The sequence below is a fragment of the Hemicordylus capensis genome, chromosome 5 (assembly GCF_027244095.1).
Source record: "Hemicordylus capensis ecotype Gifberg chromosome 5, rHemCap1.1.pri, whole genome shotgun sequence".
Taxonomy (NCBI): Eukaryota; Metazoa; Chordata; class Lepidosauria; order Squamata; family Cordylidae; genus Hemicordylus; species Hemicordylus capensis.
The window spans coordinates 32,513,605-32,537,017 of record NC_069661.1 but is presented as its reverse complement, the minus strand read 5'-3'; the positions used below and the strand labels follow the sequence as shown (position 1 = coordinate 32,537,017).

At 44.7% G+C, this 23,413-nt stretch overlaps 1 protein-coding gene across 8 annotated transcripts in view; it reads right to left on the bottom strand.

Moving 5' to 3' along the window:
• BANK1 (B cell scaffold protein with ankyrin repeats 1) overlaps positions 1-23,413 on the bottom strand; it is a 191,360-nt gene that overhangs the window by 24,616 nt on the left and 143,331 nt on the right. For all 8 annotated transcript variants that reach the window (XM_053258221.1, XM_053258220.1, XM_053258224.1 and 5 more), the window contains exons 7-9: positions 15,560-15,671; positions 13,281-13,553; positions 8,496-8,759 (exon numbers count right to left, since the gene is read on the bottom strand). In XM_053258221.1, the coding sequence (XP_053114196.1) occupies positions 8,496-8,759; positions 13,281-13,553; positions 15,560-15,671 (649 nt within the window). The remainder of the gene's footprint in view (positions 1-8,495; positions 8,760-13,280; positions 13,554-15,559; positions 15,672-23,413) is intronic.

Here is a 23,413-nt window from a genome sequence, read left to right as displayed (position 1 = left end):
CATTAGTTAGGATAGGAACATAGGAAGCTGCCTTATATCAAGTCAGACTATTGGTCCATCTAGCTTAGTATTGTCTACACTAGGGCTGGTCAACTTCTGCCCTCCTGAAGATGTTGGCCTATAATTCCCATAATCCCTGGCTATTGGCCACTGTGGCTGGGGATTATGCGAGTTGTAGGCCAACATCTTCAGGAGGGCTGAAGTTGAGCGGGCCTGGTCTATACTGACTGCCTGTAGCTCATCCAAGGTTTCAGGCAGGAGATGCCAGGGAGAGAAACTGGAATGTCCAGTATATAGGTAGACCCTGCTTAGCAAAGGGTACAATTCATGCTTGCTACCACAAGACCACCTCTCCTCCCCTCAGTTTCCATCAGGGAACCCAACACCTGTATTGATTGATTGCTTAAGTGCCGTCAAGTCAGTGTCGACTCTTAGCAACCACATAGAAAGATTCTCTCCAGGATGATCTGTCTTCAACTTGGCCTTTAAGGTCTCTCAGTGGTGCATTCACTGCTGTTGTAATCAAGTCCATCCATCTTGCTGCTGGTCATCCTCTTCTTCTCTTTCATTTAACTTTCCCCAGCATTATGGACTTCTCGGGGGAGCTGGGTTTTTGCATAATGTGCCCGAAGTATGATAGTTTGAGCTTGGTCATTTGTGCCTTGAGTGAAAATTCTAGATTGATTCGTTCATTTGTTTGTTTTCCTGGCTGTTCATGGTATCCTCAAAAGTCTTCTCCAGCACCAAAGTTCAAAAGCATCAATGTTTTTTTTAACATACTTCAAATCTCAGTTACAAATGCTGGGTTCCCTGATGGAAATAAAGCAGACTATGCTGAGCTTGGTGGGTCCAGATGTCCAGATGTCATGACCAATCTCTACATATTGGAACCTGGACAGAAAGTAGAGACTGGTGTGGGGATGAGCAGGGGTGTGTGTGTGTGTGTGACACATATTCCCAGGACTGTGTGCTTGTGTGAATTGCAGATGCCGCTCTTTTGTGTAAAGCTACCTTCAGAGACAAGTTGCTCAGAATGAGACAAGTTGCTCAGATTGAGGAACCAGGCCTGAAGCCACAGCTATATAGGGCCAGCCAGGCTCCTGTGAGTCCCCTAGGTAATCTGCTCTGACTGGGCTGATGAGCGTCCATACCTTCTCTGGAGCTGTCAGCTGAGTGGGGCAGCTGAGTGGGACAGTAGGAAAGATAAGGCCAAGTGCTCCCCTGGTGGCACAGAAAATAGTGACAGGGCTGAGCTTCTGGAAGCCGTGGTTCAAGACTCGCCCCCAGCATCCCACCCCCCAGTATTCCCAATTTTGGCACCTAACAGCTCCAAATGTAGGACACCTGCTTTCCTAGTAACAGAGGAGTGATTATTATATATTGATTTTGTACAGAAAATACTAAGAATTGCCTTAGTAATTCTATCTTGAAAGAGAACATTTACGAGATGATTTTAGATAATGTAGTGAACCAAAGCAGGAAGAAGCCATCAGGATTACATTAGGAAAGATCAACTTTGGTGAATTTAGTTCATTCTCTCTGATCTTATTTTCTTTGCTTGAACTTTCTGATGTAGGATGTTGAGGCAGCAAAAGACTGATTTCTCCATTGGAAGCACCACCTGTTATGACAAAAGCCCTCAAATATCGCTGATGACATTACACAAGTCTTTTTGATTTGAAGGAAATGCTCGATGTGCATGAAACAACATTAGGGAAATGCTTAGGAAAGTGCTTTGAATGAGAATACACCAGTTATCATCAGACCATCAGAATAAAACAGCAGTTTGAGCAAGAACTCAGGCTAGTGGCATTAAGGTTAAAAGTTGTACCCCTGAAAGATGTTGAATTCCAACAAATAAAGCTGGATACTAAATTAACTGGGCTGTCAGACAACATGATTAGCAATCACACCTGATTTATTTGTTCTGGACTATACACAGATAGCAAGCAGTGTTCCCTCTATCAGATATTTCCAGATGTTGTTGAGTACAATTCCTATTGATTGGATTGATTGATTGATTAAGTGCCGTCAAATCAGTGTTGGCTCTTAGTGATCACAACTCTCATTACCCTCAAGCAAAGGCTATTGCAGATGGGGATGCTGGGAGTTGTAGTCAACAACATCTGGGAATCCCTGTTAGAGGGAACACTGATAGCAAGCAGAATATTTTGAACAGAATATTCAAGTAGAATATTGTGTGCATGCATGCATGTGCATGTACACCCTGCCTTCAAATACAAAATGAGCCCATCAGAAAAAGATTATAGCTTAGCCTAACATGCTAGTTTTCTATAAACTGGTTCTCATGATAATTCCATTAATTAAACAAAATCCTGATATCCCTGCTGCACGAACACTCCTGCAGAGCGTGTCATGTGAACTCAGAATATTTTTATTATCTTGGATGGGAGCCACAATTGACTGACATTTAATTGTCATTGACAAACTAACTTAAGATCCTAGATTAAGGATCTCATTTGAATGTAGGCTCGATGTCAGTCAGTCGTGCTGCCAAGATCACAGAAAAATCCTGAGTTCACATGACATGCTCCATGGGATGGGGAATCATATGCATGGGAGTCAGAGCTCAGTGGCAGAGCATCTGCTTTGCATGCAGAAGGTCCCAGGTTCAACTCCTCCCATCTCCAGGTAGGGCTAGGAAAGACTTCTGCCTGAGAACTTGGTGTACTGCTGCCAGTCAGTGTAGACTCTACTGAGCTAGATGGACCATCTTGGTAGAAGGCAGTTTCTTATGTTCTTTCTGTATTCCTATGATCTCGGCTTTTCATTTCACTAACATTGGAATATTCAATCATTTGATCTTCCCACCAGCAGTCTGATATAGTACCATCCAGCAATAGATTCATCACATAAAACATATGACAATACTCTAACTTAGAACATCAAGAGAGTTTCCCTTTGTATGTCATATGGTGACAAAGCGTTTATACACATGGTGTATAAGCATTTCATTTGAATTCTGCTTGGAAAGTGAGGTGAATCAAAGAAAAATATAAAACACATTAATCACAGCTGGCAGGCTCCCTCATTGGCAATCTTAGTCGAGATGCTGATGAGTCACCAGGCACAGAGACTGATGTATCCCCTTTAGGCCTCAGGCAATTCTCTAAGGTCAGAGATGAGATACATGGCAGATCACTGCAAGCAAACCTGCACCTGCCTGTGGTTAAACTGTACTAACTTCAGTCTCCAGGGCTGATGATCTGGTGCCAGTAATGAGCACAAACCTTTCACTATGTGCTAGGAAACAAAACACTCTCATACATTTATTTAACAGCTATTCTGGCATTGTGTAATTGGAAGCATCTTGAAATAAGCAGGTGAAGAATATTTTTTAAAAACCTCAAGGAATGGGATGGAAGTGCACTGAGAGTACACACCATTTGGACTGAAAAATCATTTGGCATTACTGAGTGCTGTTGATGAAATTTCACCATAATGCAGAATATTTATTCTGGTTTCAATTACAGAGTGACTGGAGGAGGCCACTCCACTGTTTACTGAAGGGGGCATTAGGACATGTCCACCCTTGCTTGTGCCCAGAAACAGTGATCCTCCTCTCCTGTGGTTCCTGGAAATTGAAGCTTCCCTCTCTCGTGATTCCCCATGGCAGCAGATCTTCATATGGCACAACTCCAGTTCAAAACCTGGGAATTTTGAATGAGAGTAAAGATCTGTCCCCACACCTGATATTTACCCTGTCCACACACACAATGCTCTGACACATTTGGCATCAAACTATCCTTTGGGTTCATGCAAGGCTTCCCAGGGGAGGAGGAGGAGGTTGCAGTGCAAAGGTTCTATCATTAATCAGAGAGAGTGGAGGCCCCACGGAAGTGGGCCCCCTTTGTTGGGTTTGCTCCGAAGGTATTATACCCCAAGTCCTCCTCAGTAGACTGTCTCTCTTATAAGAGTGCAGGTACGCTGGTAGCAAGCTGCCAGGGGAGAAGGAATGTGGTTTGGTCTGCATTGACTGCTATGCCGAGGTAAGCCCTCACAAGAGCATCTTTGGTCACAGCGGGCCAGACCCCCCCCCAGGACCCTTTGTCCTCCCTCATAGACATATCCCTTCCTAGGAAGTCACCATTATTATTGTTTTTGTTACTATATTTATTTATTTTATTTATATACCACCTGACTTTGAAGGCTCTAGGCGGTTCACAAAAGTAAATACAATAAAGGCATAATACAAGTGTTAAAACAATTTTAAATATTCACAGATTACTTAAAGCTAGGCTAAAAAGATGTGTCTTAAGGGCTCTTTTAAAGGTAGGTATGGCGCAGTGGGGAAATGACTTGACTAGCAAGCCAGAAGTTGGCGGTTCAAATCCCTGCTGGTATGTTTGCCAGACTATGGGAAACAACTATATCGGGCAGCAGCGATATAGGAAGATGCTGAAAGGCATCATCTCATACTGCATGGAGATGGCAATGGTAAACTCCTCCTATATTCTGTCAAAGACAACCACAGGGCTCTGTGGTCACCAGCAGTCGACACTGACTTGATGGCACACTTTACCTTTAAAGATGTTGAATCATGAACACATTCCAGAGCCCAGGAGCAACTACAGAGAAGGCCCGCTCCTGAGTTGCCAACAGACAAGCCGGCAGCATCCAGAGATGAACCTCTCTCGATGACCTTAATATGCAGTGGGGATCATGCAGAAGAAGGCACTCTCCCAGGTAACTTGGTCCTAAGCCATTTAGGGCTTTAAAAGTAATTACCAGCACTTTGTATTTTGCCCAGAAACCAATTGGTAACCAATGCAATTGCTTTAAAACAGGCAAAATATGGTCTCTCCAAGACACCCTGGAGTCCAAACTAGCCATTGCATTTTAGACCCACTGAAGTTTCCGAAGCACATACAAAGGCAGCCCCACATAGAGCACATTGCAGAAGTCAAGCCTAGAGGTTACCAAAGAGTGCAACACAGTTCTGAGATCATTATCTTCAAGGAATGGACACAGGCAACTGAAGCTGATAGAAAGCACTCCTGGCCAAAGCCTCAACCTGAGAAACCAGAGTGAAGCCTGGGTCCAGAAGCCCTCCCAAGCGATGTACCTGTTCCTTCAGTGCAACCCCATCCAGAACAGGAAGATCTATCACGTTCCTCAAAGTATGACCCCTTACCATGAGTACCTCCTTGTTTGGATTCAGTTTCAATTATCCCTTATTCAGTCCATTACTGCCTGCAGGCAGGCATTTTGGGGGTGTTATGCCATTTCCTGATGATGATGTCATGGAGAAAAAGATTTGGATGTCATCAGCATATTGATAACACCCCGCCAAATCCCCTGATGATCTCACCCAGCAGTTTCATGTAGATGTTAAAAAGCATCAGAGAAAGGATGGAGCCCTGAGGAACACTATACAATAGCTCTCATTTCAGAGAGCAACTATCTCCTAGCAACACCATCTGAAATCTATCTGAGAGATAGGAACGGGACCACTACAGAACAGTACCACCTATTCCCAAATCCCCCAACCGATCCATACCATGGTCGATAGCATCAACAGCCGCAGAGAGGTCCAAAAGAACCAACAGAGTCACACTCGCTCTGTCCATTCCTTGGTAGGGATCATCCATCAGGCAGACCAAGTCAGTCTCCACCCCATAGCCTGCTCTAAAACCAGTTTGAAATGGATCTAGATAATCAGTATCTTCCAAAACTGCCTGGCGTTGATCAGCCACCACCCTCTCAATTACCTTGCCCACCCAAGGGAGGTTGGATACTGGCCTATAATTAGCCATCACTGAGGGCTCTAGGGCAGGGTTCTTAAATAGAGGTCTCACAATTGCCTCCTTCAAACATGGAGGCATCCTGCCCTCCCTCAGTGAGGCATTTATGATGTCAACTAGGCCATCTCTAACAACCACCCTGCTAGATGTTATAAGCCATGTTTGGCATGGATCCAAAGGACAAGTAGTAGGCCGAGCAACTCCAAGGAGCCTGTTCACATCCTTGGAGTCACAAATTGAAACTGATCCACTCTAATTGAACCAGAGAAGTAACTGGCTCAAATGCAAGATATTTTAACTGCAAAAACATTTTTTAAAGCATCACAAGGGGATGATGAAAAATCCAAATCTAAATTCAGAGAGGAGGGAACCTGAGTCAATCCTCACAACTCTGAACAACTTAGTTGGATGTGAACTTGTGGACACAGTATGTGGAGAATAGAATTGCTTCTCTGCTGCATGTACTGCCACGGAATACGCTTTCAAATAGGCTTTGTGCCGTGTCTTATCGGATTCAAATCGAGTCTTCCTCCACTTACACTCCAGCCGTCTTCCTTGCTGCTTCAGCTCTCATAGCTGTTCAGTATACCACGGAGCCAGTTTTGAAGTGGAATGGAGAGGATGCTTAGGGGCGATAGTGACTACTGCCCTGGTAAGCTCCCTGTTCCAGGTCTCCTGAAAAGCATCAACAGAATCACTGGAAGAACCAACTCTAAAACCCTCCAAGGCCTCTTGGAATTCAATAGGATCCAGTAGCCTTCTTGGGTGGACCATCCTAATAGGTCATACACCCCTGAGGAGGTGGGTTGTGGCCATGAAACCAACCTTAACCAGATAATGGTCTGTCCATGACAATGGAGACACTCTTGGAATATCCACCCAAGGAACACCACCTCTAATCTGAGCAAAAGATCAAATCGAGAGTATTACCAGCAGTGTGTGTTGGCCCTGTGACCAATTCGGATACACCCATAGTTGTCATGGGTGCTATGAACTCCTGAATTGCACCAGACAAGCCAGCAGCAAAGTGAACATTGAAGTCACCCAACACCAAAAGCCTGGGCCACTCCAACACCAGCTCCACGACCAGCTCTGTCTGCTCAGTTAGGGACTCCATTGGGCAACAGGGTGCTCAGTAGAATCCCCAATCTATCCCGAGTCCCAGGCCAAGATACACCCACCCCCCCAATATGGTCCAATTGTCTCACAGTATTTCCGGTAAGGGAAATGTTTTTCCAATGGATCACAGCCACTCCACCCGCCCCCTTCCCCCAACCTGCTCCACTACAGATGAGTATCCAGCCCAGATAAGATGAGCTAGCGCCACTAGCCTTGCTTAACCAGGTCTCAGTTATACAAGCCAGGTTGGCTCCCTGGTCCCAGGTTGGCTCCCTGGCTGGAGAGCTGATCTTGTAGTAGCAAGCATGACTTGTCCCCTTAGCTAAGCAGGATCCATCCTGGTTGCATATGAATGGGAGATTACATGTGAGCACTGTAAGATATTCCCCTTAGATGATGGAACCACTCTGGGAAGAGCAGAAGGTTTCAAGTTCCCTCCCTGGCTTCTCCAAGAGAGGGCTGAGAGATTCCTGCCTGCAACCTTGGAGAAGCCGCTGCCATTCTGTGAAGACAATACTGAGACAATATTGTACTGAAGACAATAGACAAATGGTCTGACTTGTTATATGGCAGCTTCCTATGTCCCTATCCATGATCAAATCATGGATGATATCAGTCTTATTTTGAACTGACCTGGCATTACAAAGGAGCACGGGCAGGTTGTGGGCAGTTGGAACTACTCACTGAGGCCTGAGAAGGACAGCTGGCAGGGGAAACAGCTATCAAATTTCTGATCTCCCTTCCCCTGTAATGGCTTGCTGACCTGCCAGCGCCAAGTCAACTATTCCCCACCTCTACTGAGATAGCCACTCCTGAACCCCACAAAGCACCCCCTACTCCCCCGTCCATACCAGAACCCTGACACATAGCTATAATTAGCCAGGTGCTAACAAGGAGCAAAAGGAGTCCCTTCACAAGTACAAAAAGGGCCGCCAACAAAAAGCTCTTCCAAAACATGTCTGTTAAGTTTCTGACCCCACGCAAAGGGCGGCTCTCCAGGCGCCAGATCCTTCCTAGCCCTGCAACCTGAGATGTTTTAACTGGAGTATTAAAACTGGGACCTTCTGCACGACCACTATTGAGCTATGGGTCCTCCCACAAAGGAGTCCAGAAGTATGGGAAGGGGCAAAATTCATGCTTTGCATGGAGGAAGTCCTTGGTTCAATCGTTGGTATTTCCAGGTAGGGTTAGGGAAGCTTTCTGTGTCTGAAACCCGGAAGAGCTGCTGCTATCAGACTAAACGCTGTCCTAGATGAACCAATAAAATGACCCATTTTAAGGCTGCTTCATTTGTTTATACCTAATCAGACTATTGTGAACCAGTCCTTTGGGCTTTTCAGTGTAATTCTATGACAAGTTATACATGAATCCTTTATTTATGAACACGATATAATTTTCTGATTGGTTTGTTGTACCTAGTAATTCTTTATCCACCATCAACACCATTATCTTTTAGCACAAATGTTTGTCTGAGAAAAGGTTTGTTTGAGAAAGGCACTGCCAGAGATAAATGAGTGAAGAACATTGAACTGAGATTGAGATGGATATGTCAAGCTCTATCCATTGGGCATTAAGGAAACTTCCTGAAGACTGAATGCCAACGCGTATTACCTTGTGCTATGTAAGGTGTGCTCTCCTCTTTTAAAGGCACAGATAAAGGGCGAGGTGCAGGTGCTGGTGGCCGATTCATAATAAAGGATCTACCTTCTTTTCTTCGCTCTTTCTTCACATTAGCAAGTATAGTATCATACAGGCCATCATCCACCAGAGCAGAAGTGTATGGATCTTCCTCTCCCACTTGCTCAGTTTTATACTCTTCTTTCTGGTGTCCGTGTGTATTTCTGCTTTCCTTTTCGTCTTTCTCACTTTCCCATGCTGCAAAATATACAATGGCACTGTCATTAGGCAGACCCTGGTTTATTATACAAACTGTTGGGTCTCCAAAGTGAATGACAAGATCAGTTTGCGCCTGCTGATGTAAACCATTGTAAAAATGCCTTCAAACTGCATGCTGGGATGCATATTTTCCATTTCAAATTTGTCTAGGGATGTGCGAATCGATTCGGGTACAAAATGATTTGTACCCAAATCTACCTGTTTGGGGTGATTTGTGGACAAAACAAATTGCCCCTGTGCTTGCTGGCCAGATTTGGGTCCAAAACAAATTGCCCATATTTCGGACCTGACAAATTTGTAGATTCAGACCTCAATTTTGTGGTGATCTCTCTTGATGTCTCCATTCTGCCTCATGGGAGGAGAGAGAGAGAGAGAGAGAGAGAGAGAGAGAGAGAGAGAGAGAGAGAGAGAGAGAGAGAGAGAGAAGCTTTGCTTTGCCTTACCTGCCTGGAGTGGATTCACTGCTTTTTATTATTTATTATTAATTATTATTATTTATTCGATTTCTATACTGCCCTTCCAAAAATGGCTCAGGATGATTTTTGTTCCTGCTTTCCTGACTGAGGAAAAGAGGAGAGAATTTTTTTTCACCTCCTTCTTGCTGCTGAGACAATCACTGCCTGTGCCTGCTGTCTGTGCGAATCAATTTGGGTACAAAATGATTTGTACCCTAATGTACCTGTTTGGGGAGATTTGTGGACAAAACAAATTGCCCCTGTGCTAACTGGCCAGATTTGGACCCAAAATGTATTGGCGGGATGGGCTATAAATGTTTTAAATAAATAAAATTAAATAAATCCCTAAATTTGGCTAGTCAGATCCACATGTATCACCTTAAGCCCTCAATCATCTACAATTTCTATTAGAGATGTTAAAAAGTACAATGCATTGAAGTGAAGCATTTGTGCTATATAAACCTATAAGTTTCATTATTATGAAGCATGGCGCAGTGATTAGAGTGTCAGATGAGACCCATGGAGACCCAAGCTCAAACCCCCATTTCAGCCATGAAGCTCAGTGAATCACTTTGGGTCAGTCACTTATATCTTAGCCTAACCTACCTCACAGAGTTGTTGTGAAGATGAAAATAACCATGTACACAAATATGAGCAACTTGTAAAAGTAAATGATAATTGGCTACTCACACTTTGGTGGTATTGATTCCAGGGTCAATGGGGACAAGTTACTTGAGTGAATTATGGATTTTTGGAAACCATGATCATATTTACAAACATCTATTTAATGTTTTATTCTATTCACATGCTCTGCAACAGTGTGAAGCAGTCACTGAAATAATAATAAGATTTCTCATCCAAACTTGCAAATGTTGGTAAAAGAAACTTTGAGCCCCTCCAGATCTCAATGTTCCTCTAATCCTGCCTTCTGAAATGAGGAGCATATGAAATATTGACAAAGCTATGGGTTGAGTGGCTGGCTGTTGATATTAGCATTAATTATTTACATTTATCAGATTTTTAGCATTTGAACAGTATCCTAACATGCACAGAAGTATTCTACTGAGGAGTGAAATTTTGTTTCTCTGAATGTGCTTCTGTTTTAGAAATGCTTGTTCTAGAAGGGCTTAAATAAATGTGTTGCTTACTCTGCACATGACCAGGGACATCTCCTTTATCACATGGCATCAGATAAAAAGAATTACAATATACTGTGTTGCACATTAGGACCCACGTTATTATGATTCTTACAAAATTAAAATATATACTATGATGCTCATGAGGAATAGTTGCCCCCATATCATTATGATTCTTCCTGCTACATTTTTGGTCCTAGGACATCCATAGGGGGCACTCATGCTGTGAAGGAAACGTTCCTTGAGAAGGGAGATTGATTCAAGATTGCTTTTTAGCTATTCTTCTGCAGTACCTGCAGTAAATGGCTCTCTGAAGAATGTGAAGGGATGACTCATTACAGTTTCTCTTTGAAAAGAAACTAGCATCCCCTCCCAAAGATGAAACCAACCTAATACTTCACAGAAACACAGCACAATTAAACTGAAAGATTCCTATAGAAAGTGTTTCAGAGGGATTCTGCTTCATCCCCGGGATATTAACTGGCACTGCCTAGAGTCAGTGTATGTGTCTGTCTGTTTATAGACAAATTCATGATGCGATAAAACTATTCATGCATGGCATAGCCATGTGCCAGTTTGGCAGGCAGGCAGACAAGCAATTCCAAACTCTTCCCAATAAATCTTTTTATCTTTTCTCCACTTGTTTAGGCAGCTCTTATGGGAAGGCTGGCATTTCAAGGACACCAAGCAAAGGTGGTTTGCATCCAGAGTGCTCAACTGTGCAGAAGAGTAAGATGTTTATCATCCACACAGCCGTCCTATGCTTGCTCTCTCTCTCTCTCTCTCTCTCTCTGGAAATTTTGGAGCCTAAAGGCCTTTGGAGGCCCCGCTCCCCTGCAAATGAAGCATCATCATGCTCCGCTGGGAAACCAGACCACCTAGGACAGACTAAAGAGGATTTGGGGCGGGGGGCAGGGCTGTGGAGGCCCTGGACTTCAGCCCTGAAGTCCAAGGATAAGAGGGCCTCTGTCTTCGTACAAACTCAACTCAACTTTGCCTAAACATCTTGCATGCTATGCTTACAATGACTGGATACCCCATGGGCAACAGCAAATAAGGAAGAACTCTTTTTATTTCAACGCTGCAAAGTTATAGTAGGGTAGCACCAGTTTAACTGCCATGGTGTCCCCCAAAGAAGAAGCTTGAGAATGGGAGTGTCCGTGTTTAGGGAGGAGGAATTCTCCAATTAACCTTCCCACCCTCTCACACTAAATTACAGGCATGGGCATTGCCTCAGAGTTGGGGAGGAGGGAAGTATATTCACTCCACTGCTTCACCTATCAGTGGGAGCAAAGGTCCGTGCTCCTCTCTGGGAGTCTACCGGACCAACAAACCCCATCCATGCTGATCGTTTCATCTTTTGTAGCCCCTGCCTTAAATAAAGCCCTACAAGGAGTTTGATAGCTCCATTAGGACAGTGAAATGAGTTTTTATATATAAAAATGCCATGACATATACGCCTTCTCTCTTTCTCTCATCTGTACACTGCCTTTCAGGCCAAGGCCTCCCAAATGGTTTACATACAGTTAACAAATCAATAGATACATGTTTTTGGCTGCAGCTGCTGACAGTTCAGGGCTCCCTTCCCTGAGGCGAGATGAGGTGGTCATCTCAGGCAGCAGATTACTAGGATGCCCTACAGCAAGATGTCCTTATGCCCCACTTTAAACAATGGAAGAGGGGGAGGAAGGTGCATTTGGCACTTGCCTCAGGACAGTGCACAAGAGTCTTGAGCTGCCACTGTGAGAGTTAAAGCTGCAGCAGGTCTGCAGTAAATAATCCCCAAGAAAATGGCCACCAGGAAGAACCTGGTAGCAAGTGACACTTGCAGAGGGCAGGGCTTCCTTTCTGGAGTAAGAACAGTCCCTGGCTGCTGCCTCTTCTTCTCCACAGCAGCACCAAGCAGCAGCAAAGGCTGGGGGGATAAGATAGCAACAGTCCTACATCAGCCTTGGTGTTTTGTCTGCTTTGGCTGGAGGAGCCTGTCAGTATGAAGATACTGAGCATTCTTGGACAGAGAATACTCTTAGCTGCCTCGACAGAACTACGGCTCTCAAGGTTCCCTGAAGAGGGAGAATGATGACTTCTAACCTGTCACGTAGATATGATCTCAGTGGTGCTGGGATCCGAGAAGCAACACGCTAGACAAATACAGATAGATGTTCCACTCCAGCAACTATCAGTATTCACATGGCCCAGTAGCAGATCCAAACCAGCGGCGGCCTGTGTCTGGCCACGGCAACGGTCCCGCCCCCTACATCTGACATCAGACACGGAGGGGGGGCGGGGCATGGTCCGGCTGTGTGGCCCCATTCAGGAGTTAGATCTAGGCCAATGCTACATTTACAACGCGGCCAGGAGCAGCTCTCCCCGCCTTAAAGGCAGGGAGAAACTCTCCTGGTCACATCGCAAATGTAGCGCTGACCATTTAACTCCCTAACGGGACCACACAGCCCCATTCGGGAGCTAGATCGGGGCCAGCACTGCATTTGCAGAGCGGCCAGAAGTGGCTCTCCCTGCCTTAAGGCACTCTGAGAATGCAGCACTGGCCATTTAACTCCTGGCCATTTAACTTCTGTTTGGGAGCTAAACCAGCCCCCCCCCCCACCGCGTCTGACATCAGACACGGGGGGCATGTCAGGTCAACGAGGCGTGGAGCCTGAGGGGCGGCGGACCGGGTTCTTTGAACCTGGTTGCCCAATGATGGCTACGCCCCTGACATGGCCCATAGAAGCTCATGAATGATGGGTTTTGCAGAAGCATCTGGTGGGCCATTGTGAGAAATAGGATGCTGGACTAGATAGGCCCTGGCCCAAATCCAGCAAGTTTTTTCTCACATTCTTATGCATATAAACAAGTTCTTACAACAAACATTCTGGGAAAATGAGTTTTCTTTCATGACTCTGTACCTGGAGACAAGTAGAAAAGCTCATCTTGTCTTATTGTGGTAGGCTGATTTCGAGGTGGTATTGGTGGTCGCTCCTCAGCCGCCATAACGTATATGCTCTTAGCTTTACTACCCAAGTGACATGGAGTTTCCTCCAATATATATTTTGCTTCTTTTTCCTCTTCCTCTGCTCCTCCTCCTTCTTCCTCTTCTTTCTGCTTTGCTTCATCTTTCATTCCTTCTACCTTCTGGATTTTCCAATAGGCTCTGGGCTGTTTTCCTGTGCTTGTCCTAGCTGTTAATGTTGGGAAGCTATATTAGTTATTTCATTTAAAATAACCATTTGGAAACATTTCATCCTCTGCAGATTTCTACAGAAGTAAGAGTAGCACTGCTAATAAAACTTTCATAAACTAATACAGTGGAAAGCTATCAAATGTATAACTGGAGTGAAAGAACATCTAAAATATTTATTAACGAACAGTGGAGGCTTGCATTAGATTTGCAACTTCACTACACGACACATTTGGGTAGGTGATAATGTTATGCTTTTTCCAAATTACTGTGGAAACCCAGCACTGTGGTTGCCTCTCCCCCCTAACCATGTACTCCTTTTCAGCTCAAGATGCCCGACTTCAAATGCAGTTTAGTATTAGTATTTAATATTAAATGCAGTTTAGCGAGTGGAGCAAGCTATAATGTATGCAGCTTTAAGCTTTATTTTTTTAAATAGACTACGGCTTGGTAGTTTATCATTTAACATTCTTTAATATGGAATAAATATTGCCCTTGGAAGGAAATGCTGAAACCACTGCAAAAAGTGTACTTTACAGATTCTGGTGCACATATTGGTCAAAGTTGCGTGTGTGTAAGAGCATTTTGATTGCACAAGGGAAGGAGGGGTGATTTCCATCCCTCTCTTCCCCTTTGCTACCACCAATGCCCCCTGAAAATGTATCTGAAAAATGAGGGACCTTCAGGGATATATTTCCAGGGGGAATTGCAGCAGCAGAGGGAAGGGGGAACCGGTGAAAATCATCCCCATCTTGCACATGTGAAATGTTTTCACACACAGTCTTCATCGATATGTTAGCCTCTGTGTGGCTCTGCTGCCCCTGAGATACATGGCATGGCTCCATCAGGAGAAAAGTGAGATCCTCTGAGGCAAACTGCTTCCCTACACTTTTTAGGTTGTCCCCTACTTTAGACTAAATAATGTATCTCATGCATTTTGTTTGCTTGCAGCTGCAGTTAACAATGCCCCAGAGCATGGATTACTGAGGTGCCCCGAGGCAGCTGCTGGAAGTTCTGAGACTGTGATCCAATGACCTGGCACTGACTCTGTTTGAATGGATTGGCTAATCACCACCAACAGCAAAGTCAAGGGCCATTAAAAGACTACAAAACACAGCAGGTGGCAAGCTGAAGGCAAAAGAACTCATCCCGACCTAGTGGGAATGTCTGCCAGCCCAGACACATGTTCTGTCTATGGAGGTCCTGAGAGCTACCTTGGAATCACAATTAGAAACCTGGCATAGCCCACTGAAGAAAATCCAGTCACTCCTTACTGGCTCTTAAGAACCAAAGAAAAACCCTGATCTTGAACTGCTCAGGTGTGTCTCAGCAGCAATTCAGCTGTTAGTCTTGGGTAGACAAATAACAGATGTTGACAAGCCTCAAACAGACAAAGCAGCTTCTAGAAATGTGCTTCTAGACCAGGCCTGCTCAACTTTGCCCCCCACCGTAACTGTTTCCAGACTACAATGCCCATAATACCCAGCCACAGGGGCTGATAGCCAGGGATTATGGGAGTTGTAGGCCAACATCTGCAGGAGGGCCGAAGTTGATCAGGCCTGTTCTAGACCAACACTGGATGCTGTTGTGTGGCTAGTGACCATAGTTTTGCTCTGAGCTCTGAGCATCACAACTCTAAATCCTCCTTCCTTTTCCTGTTTCAACGGATGTTGGTGCACTGGTTGTCTGTGCATTCTGCTTAAATAAGGAGCCGAGGTCTTCAGGACACACTCTGGAGTTTCTGTATATCTCAATGACTCTTGGTGTTCAGCTCAGAGCAAAGGATGCTGGGAGTAAAAGAGCATGAATACTAGGAGACTGGCTGTGCTTGTGGGCATAAGAAAATATGTCAGCATTTATTGTCATATGAATTTTTGCTTTTAAGAATATCAAGATAAAATTACCAAACTGCTCACAAAATTATAGCTCATCAGCAAATACATCCACCACACTGAGAGGAATGGATCCAATAGGGCAGAATCTAAAATGTCTGTACTAGAAACTTACAAGGATGTCCATTACATTGAAGTTCTGAGCTCATCATCATCACGTAAGTGTCATCTTCGGCCTCTTCTTCATCTTCCTTCTGATCATCACTTGCATTATTGTCTTCATTTACCTGAGGGGGGGAAATGATCAAGTAACTCAATAATAGGAGTACCAAAAGGATTTCACTGCAGCCAAAACAGGGAATTCACATATCTGGTTAGCTATGCAGATACCCCCCATCTACTTCTCACTTCTCTCTTTTCTTGTATTCTTTCATGTTTTGTTAATTATACATTTGTCCCGGAGGGGATCCTGTAGAATATGTATGTGTGTGTGTGGGCGGTGGCAGGGCGGCTGAAGTCAGAAAGAAAAGGGAAGGAAGGAGAAGGAGAAAAACGGAGTTGTTTCAGAATAAAGCTTAGTTAACCACCTGATGGCGCTGCGCAGCGGGGAAATGCTTGACTAGCAAGCAGAAGGTTGCCGGTTCAAATCCCCACTGGTACTTATATTGGGCAGCAGCGATATAGGAAAATGCTGAAAGGCATCATTTCATACTGCGTGGAAGGAGGCAATGGTAAACCCCTCGATTCTACCAAAGACAACCACAGGACTATATATCAATCAACCAATCAATTTATTACAGCCATAGTCCATACAGAGAACATACAAAGATTAAAACAAGATTAAAAACACAATATGCCAACAGTAACATAATACATAATACATAATAATCAGGGCAAAACAATAGCTACTATGAATGAGACCTTAAACAAGATCTTAGTCTAATAGCGATCTATTATATTAATTCTCCTGGGTGTGCCTTGGAATGTGCGTCCCAGAGCCCAGCTGATTGGCTGGGCAGCCAATGCGCCTGATTGGCTGAGGCACACCCAGAAGGATTGGTTGCCGCGGCGGAGGCCCGGCCATGGAAGCCAGAGGTGGCGGGCCTGGCCCGGCCCCAGAGGCAAGGCCCAGGAGGGGGGAAAGAAAGGGGGGACATAAGTGGCAGTGGGGAGGAGAGGTGGCTGGGCCTGGAAGCAGAGACTGGGGCAGAAGGCAGGGGAGAGGTAACCACCGGCCCCAAAGAGCACACAGATGCTCTGTGCGGGGTCGGCTAGTATAAAAGAATTTCACCACCACCTTAGTAACCTCATTATTTTGATCCTCAAGACAGAGATTCAAATAAAAGGAGCCAGCTCCTGGAAATTGCTCTAACAGAGGGAATATGAGTTCTTTCCTAGTATCATAGTAAAGGGAGCAATATAACAGCACATGCAAAACCATTTCAGGGAGGCCTGCACCACAAGGGCATAGGCCAAAAACGGACATTCCCTTATCAAATCTTTTTTCCAAAAGGGCTGAGGGCAACACATTCATATGGGCCCTAGTGAATGCTATCCTAAACTTTAAAAAGTATAGGGAAGCTAAATATTTAGCACCTCTATTCACCAAAGGGGGCATGAAACCAAAAAAATAGAGAGCAGGTCCTATTTCCCCTAGAAACAAGATTCTGGTGCTCATTGTCATGAAGGCGTTGTATAAGTATAACTTTTGCCTTCTCATTTCCCATGAGTAGAATTTCAGAAGGAGATAGACCAATTTGCAATATTTTATTGTTGACATATGACAGCCAAGGGCTAGGAAAGGAGTCCCTCCATATAAACCAAAAATAGGAGGGCTCCCGGATATCCAAGCAAAGCTTAATCCATCTGATAAAAGTAAGCTCCCATGCTTTAAAAAAAAAAGTAAGCGATCCAGATTCCAAACATAACACTGAATAAGGTACACATCTGGGTGCCGCAAAGATAGCCTTAAGGAATATTGATTGAACCCTTTCCATCTCTGATGTTACTCCTTGAATCCAAAGTGGGACCCCATAAATTAATTGAGCTACAATCTTTGCTTGAAAAACTTGGAGAGCCATAGGTATATACTGGCCTCCTTTGGAGTAATAGAATCACAAAAGAGCATTGAGAGTTTTACGAACAATAGAGAAAGAATACAATCTTTGAGATTTCCAGTTAAGAGTATATTGGAAATGTATACCAAGGTATTTAAATTTATAAACCTGCTCGATATTTTCCTTATTTACCACCCACTTATAAAGTTTCCTAGCTTTAGTGAAAACCAGGACCTTAAATTTCTCATAGTTAATAGATAAGTTGTTGTAATTACAATAATGGGCAAAGGCTGCCAGCAATCTAAGGAGACCAAGACGGGTCTGGGACAATAACACCACATCATCCACATATAGCAACACTGGCACACGAATGTCAGCCAATTTCGGGGCATGTGAATCTACCATTTCTAAACACCGCGCTAAATCATTGATTAAAAGATTAAACCATGAAGGGGCCAGAACACAACCCTGCCTGACCCCATGAGTGGCGGGGATTGGATCAGTTAGAGCCCCATTGGGAGCATATCTGACTCGGATAGAAGAATTTACATGGAGCTGCATAATCAGGAACAACAATCTTTTCTCCATCAAGGATTTCCCAAGCTTGGACCACAATAATTCCCTATGAATTAGATTGAACGCAGCTTTTAAATCCATAAAAGCTGCAAAAAGTCTACCTTTGGGAGCACTAGAGTATTTACATGCAAGATGGTTCAGAATCATACAGTGGTCAAATGTGGAGCGACATGCTCTGAAGCCTACCTGCTTGGTCCCTGGGATCTGCTGATCAGAAATCCACGTTTCAAGTTTAGATAAACAAATAAAGGGCATATACTTTGCCCACTACCGAAAGCAGGCTAATGGGCCTATAGTTAGACGGGTCAAGATGGGAACCCCGTTTGAAGACCGGGACCACTATTTCTATTCTCCACTTAGCAGGGAAAATACCTGTACTGTTTATTGAAGTAAACAAATTAGCTAAGACTGGGGCCCAACAATCCATATTGGCTATCAATACCTCTGGAAGAATAGCATCAGGACCAGGAGCTTTACCAGTTTTGAGACGGCTAAGTAAATCAGCTATTTCACCTGACATAACCGGAGGCCATAGGGGTAACACCTCAAATGAAGGTGACACAGAGAGTTGCGTGGGTTGCACAGGGCTCTGTAGTCGCCAGGAGTCGACACCGACTTGACAGCACACTTTACCTTACCTTAAACACAGGGCCGGTTCAAGGGGTTTTGGTGCCCTTGGCCAAAATAGTCTCCAGTGCCCAGAAGCGCTGCCTCTGTATCTGATGTCACCAAGCCCCACCCCCGACAATGCTGCCGCCACTCCTGCAGCAGAGCTGTCTGTGCACTACACACAAATATGAAGAATATTTATATGCATACCGCTTTTCAACAAAAGTTCCAAGAGCAGTTTCTCTTTGGGAACTTTTGTTGAAAAGCGGTATATAAATATTCACTGTACATATACAGAGAAAGGGAGTGGGTGGGAGGGAGGAAGGGAGGCAGAGGGGAGGTTGGGAGCCACTGGCCAAGCGCTGTGCACCAGAAAAGCCAGGCATTTACCCTCAGCCATTGCTGCTGCTGCTGCTGCTGCTGCTAGGGATAGCACAGCAGCCACCCTAGTCCCTGTTCACCCTCACAAACCTCCTTGTTAGATCACGCATGCTGCCTCGATTGGGCTACTGATCCTGCTGTGCTCCACACAATACATTATTCCTTCTCTTTCTTTCTCTCTCTCTCTCTCCCCGCTTACCACAAGCAGACCTCATGTGCATTTTCTGGGCTGGCTGCACTGAGTTCCTCTGCTCCCCAATTCAGCAAAATCTGGACAGTAAGATCCTCTTGTTCCACTACTGGATTGGTCTCCAGGTTGAACCTGGGCACTGGTTGTTCCTTTTGCATGGCATCACTGGTAATTAAGAGCAATGCAAGTGACTGGTCCTCAATGAGGTTTGGTGAGCCTGAAAGTGGGGCTTCTACATCCCTAGGTGCTGTCTCATTAGATCTTGCTTGAGCCTGGCTGCATGTGACCACATGTCGGGCAACCTGGTTGCTCAGATCATTTCCAGTCAAAACAGGAGTTTGTAAATCCTTGTGCACAGTAACTGTCCAGGGGACCCTCCCAGCCCCGGTACTTTAGGCAAATATTGGCAAGCGGGAGGTGCACCACTGCACTTTCAAAGGGTTTAACTGCCGAACTTCTACCCTCAGTAGAGAGATTGCTCTGCTCCCAAATCTAGGAGCACGCTGCTCCTTCAAGGTAGGCTGCCACCAGTTGAAGACTGATCTAAGCCACTGACCAGGCTTAGACACTGCTTCAACAAACTAGAACTGTCCGGCTTGGGACTTACAGGCACTGTACAGCCAGAGTCCACACAACCCAGCTCTAGACAAGATATTCTGAAAAGAACTCAACAGTAGCGAATGACGTTACAAGGCCCATGGGAAGAATTTTGCAAGTAACCCTCAAGAACCTTCTCCTAAGTATATGAACTTTATTAAGAAACAAGGGTTGCACAAATAATAAGGAATTGGGAGAAAGTAGGTTGAAATTGGAAGTAAAAAAAGGCACACAGTAATTCAAAAGAAAATACAAAAAAGCATTTACTAACTGACTAGTACTGAGCTTTACCTTAGTCTGTAAGTAGGCAGGTCCTTGGCTGAGAGAGCCATTAATCTCTACAGCTTCTCTGGTGGCCAGAAGCTGTTGCAAATGAAAAAGAGTGAACACTGGCCAGGCCTTTGTCCTCTAGCTTTAATTAAAGCCATGAGGGAGGGGGTGAGTGGGGCTCAGACGACTGTGGATCTTACACCTGTCCATAGTTCAAAGAGTATTCTAATTTCTTCCCCTCTGGGTAGCGAGATACAAAGTGGCCCTATCTCCTGTGTCAGATAAGAGTAGGGAAATGGCGAAGGAAGGGTCTGTTAGACATTGTGCAGTGATGCTCTAGATCAGGGATTCTCAACCTTGGGTCCTCAGATGTTATTGGACTTCAACTCCCAAAATTCTCAACCAAAGGCCACTGGGGCTGGGGATTATGGGAGCTGAAGTCCAATAACATCTGGGGACCCAACGTTGAGAATCCCTGCTCTAGATGATGGAGGTCTGCATTTGTCACACTTCCTACCTATCCCTAGATAGGCACAGAAAGCATGATTGACTGATCCTTCCCTCTCCCTGGCTCAGGAGAGGGCAATGTGGGTGTGTCATGGCTCTTTTTGATGCCCATTAACCATTGATGCACCTTGTTAAGGCCAATCTGGCCAATGGCTTAAACAAACATAAGATTGCATTATGTTTATGAGGGAAGCAGCTATAAAACATTTGGTGATGAGATTTTGAACCAGCTATGTATGTGAACCTGCAAAGCTTATGAAGGTTCCTGAATCTTCATTTCATTGATTACTGGGCCTACATTGCTGAACTTCTGCATTCTACTATTGCTGCTGCTGATTGTTTCTCCAGCTTCCTGACCTGCACAACTCCTGAAGGTACTTTTTCCTTATCATTCCTGGACTCTGCTGTTCACTGGATGTCCACTGCAGTATGGCTCAGATCCCACCACCAACTTTTTTCTTGTCCACCTCAGGAGAACCTGCTCTTCCCTGGAAACAATAGAGGTCCTATTTCGGCAATCACCTCCTCATTATACAGACCCCTGATTTTACTCCAGCAAATCAGAAGGCTATATTGATTGATTGACTGATTGATTGATTTCTATACCGCCGTTCCAAAAATGCTTTAGGGTGGTTCACACAAAGGATAAATAAATAAATAAATAAATAAATAAATAAGATGGCTCCCTGTCCCCAAAGGGCTCACAGTCTAAAAAGAAACATAAGATAGACACCAGCAACAGTCACAAAGGTCCTGTGCTGGGGGTGAATAGGGCCAGTTACTCTCCCCGTACTAAATAAAGAGAATCACCACATTAAAAGGTGCCTCTTTGCCAAGTTAGCAGGGGTTGCTCCACTGCCTGGGTCCTGAAGGCCATTTGCCCTTTCCTACCCACTTGGAAGTGGTAGGGATGGGCTCAACAGCTCAAAATTGAGTTGGGGTCCAGTTTTGACCAAGAGCTGAACCCTCTCGGGCTGGTTCGGACCCTGTTCAAGGGGGAGGGGGGGCTTTCCTTAGAACCATTAAAGAAATCCAAAGTACTTACTGCTGCTGGTGACTATGGAGGCTGCGGGGGCGGGGGGCACTGCAGAGGCTTCCCCTCTCCCTGCCAGCCTCCCAACGAGTCTTCCAAGGCCATTTTGACCCATTTCAGGCCCATTTTTTGCCTCCATGCTCTCTCTCTCTCTCACACACACACACCAAGCCCCCCTCTCACCAAGCACTCTTCCCTTTCTCACCAGCCCTTGCCATACCTCTTTATTTCTCGCACCAAGGCACCATCAAACCTTCCCCCCACTCTCACCAAGTCTCTTTCCCCTCTGTCTCTCTCACCAAGCCTCTTTTTCCTCTCTCTTTCACCAAGCCTTGCCTCCACTCCCCCTTTTTCTATCCTTTGCCACCTCCCTGCCCCCAAACAAAAATAAACATTGGGAGACCAGACTTACAACAGCCAGTGAACTCTCCCAAGCAGAAAGCTTCCTTCCAATCCCTCCCTGCCAACTTGTGGTTTTGCTCTTACTGGCTAGAACAACCTGCTCAAGTTGTTCCAGCCAATCTGATTGCAAGGTGTCACCGTCCTGGCCCTGTTCCCAAATGACAGAAAAACTGGTGGAAAAGAAATACGGTTCCTTTTGGCTGCAGGGGCTGTATTTTCAACATGATTTTTACTTCCTTGAGTGGGTGATGCCAGGAGCTGCCCACTAGGGATCAGAAGCTGGAGCCGCTTGATTAGCAGCTGTTCCAGCCAGAAAGTTACAGGCTTGGGGAGGAGGGTCTGGTGAAAGCTCCCTGCTTTAGAGCGTTCTCTCTGGCTGCTGGTAAGTCCAATATTCTACTGGATCATGTGTTTGTTTTTGTTTGGGGGAAAGGCCAACCACCCTTGATTGTAACATTAGAGGCTTTAAAAAATGTATGTAATTATTCTTGGGGCAAGTATAACTGATTTTAATTATCAAAAGAGGGGCTGTGGGAATGGGGCCCAGTTCTTTTAAGTGCCTAGCAATGCTCCTGACAGACAGACAGAATCCTTATTACTGTCATTGACCAATAAAAGGCAGAAAAGCAGAAAGTCCCCTCTTTCACGTGACTCCCAGCCCTTTTCACATATTAAGTTCAGCACTCATATGATGAGTGTACAGTGCACACAGGAACAGATCTGAAGACAGGTACAGTTGTTCACACTATGTTGAACACAGGTACAACAGCAGTACACTTCTGTTTGAACCATGTACTTGAGGGGCATGTACACAGGTTCATTTTTTAAATGAATGCAGGTACAGTTACTCACACAAAAACATGAATGAGTGTACAGACATCTGTAACTCATAATGCCTGAGGGCTCATATAACAGAGCTTTAGAACCAACAAATAATTGGCATGTCTGTACAGCAGTTAAGCAGCTCTGTTTCTGAGGGTTTGTTCACTTGCATTTACTTACTGTGGCCAGTATCCAAAGACCTACTTTATTTTATTTTAATATTTTTATTTATTAAATAAATGGTGTCTCTCAAATAAATAAATAAAATTATTTATTTGATTACATTCTTATACCACCATTATGGCAGTTTACAGCAAAAACGATGATAGCAAACAATTAACACAATTAAACAATTGCAACAATTAAAGTAATTGAAACAATGAAATCAATTAAAACAAAACAATAAAATCTTAACAAACAGCCTGATTGAACAGGTGCATTTTCAAAGCCTTCCTAAAAGTTTAACTTCTTCCTCTCTAATCTATTACTTTAGATGCTTCCAAGGGCTGAAGGGCTTCCAGATCCTCTCTCGACCTCTCGGTAATCCACAAACCGCCTTTGCACAAAATCAGCCAGCCAGCCAAC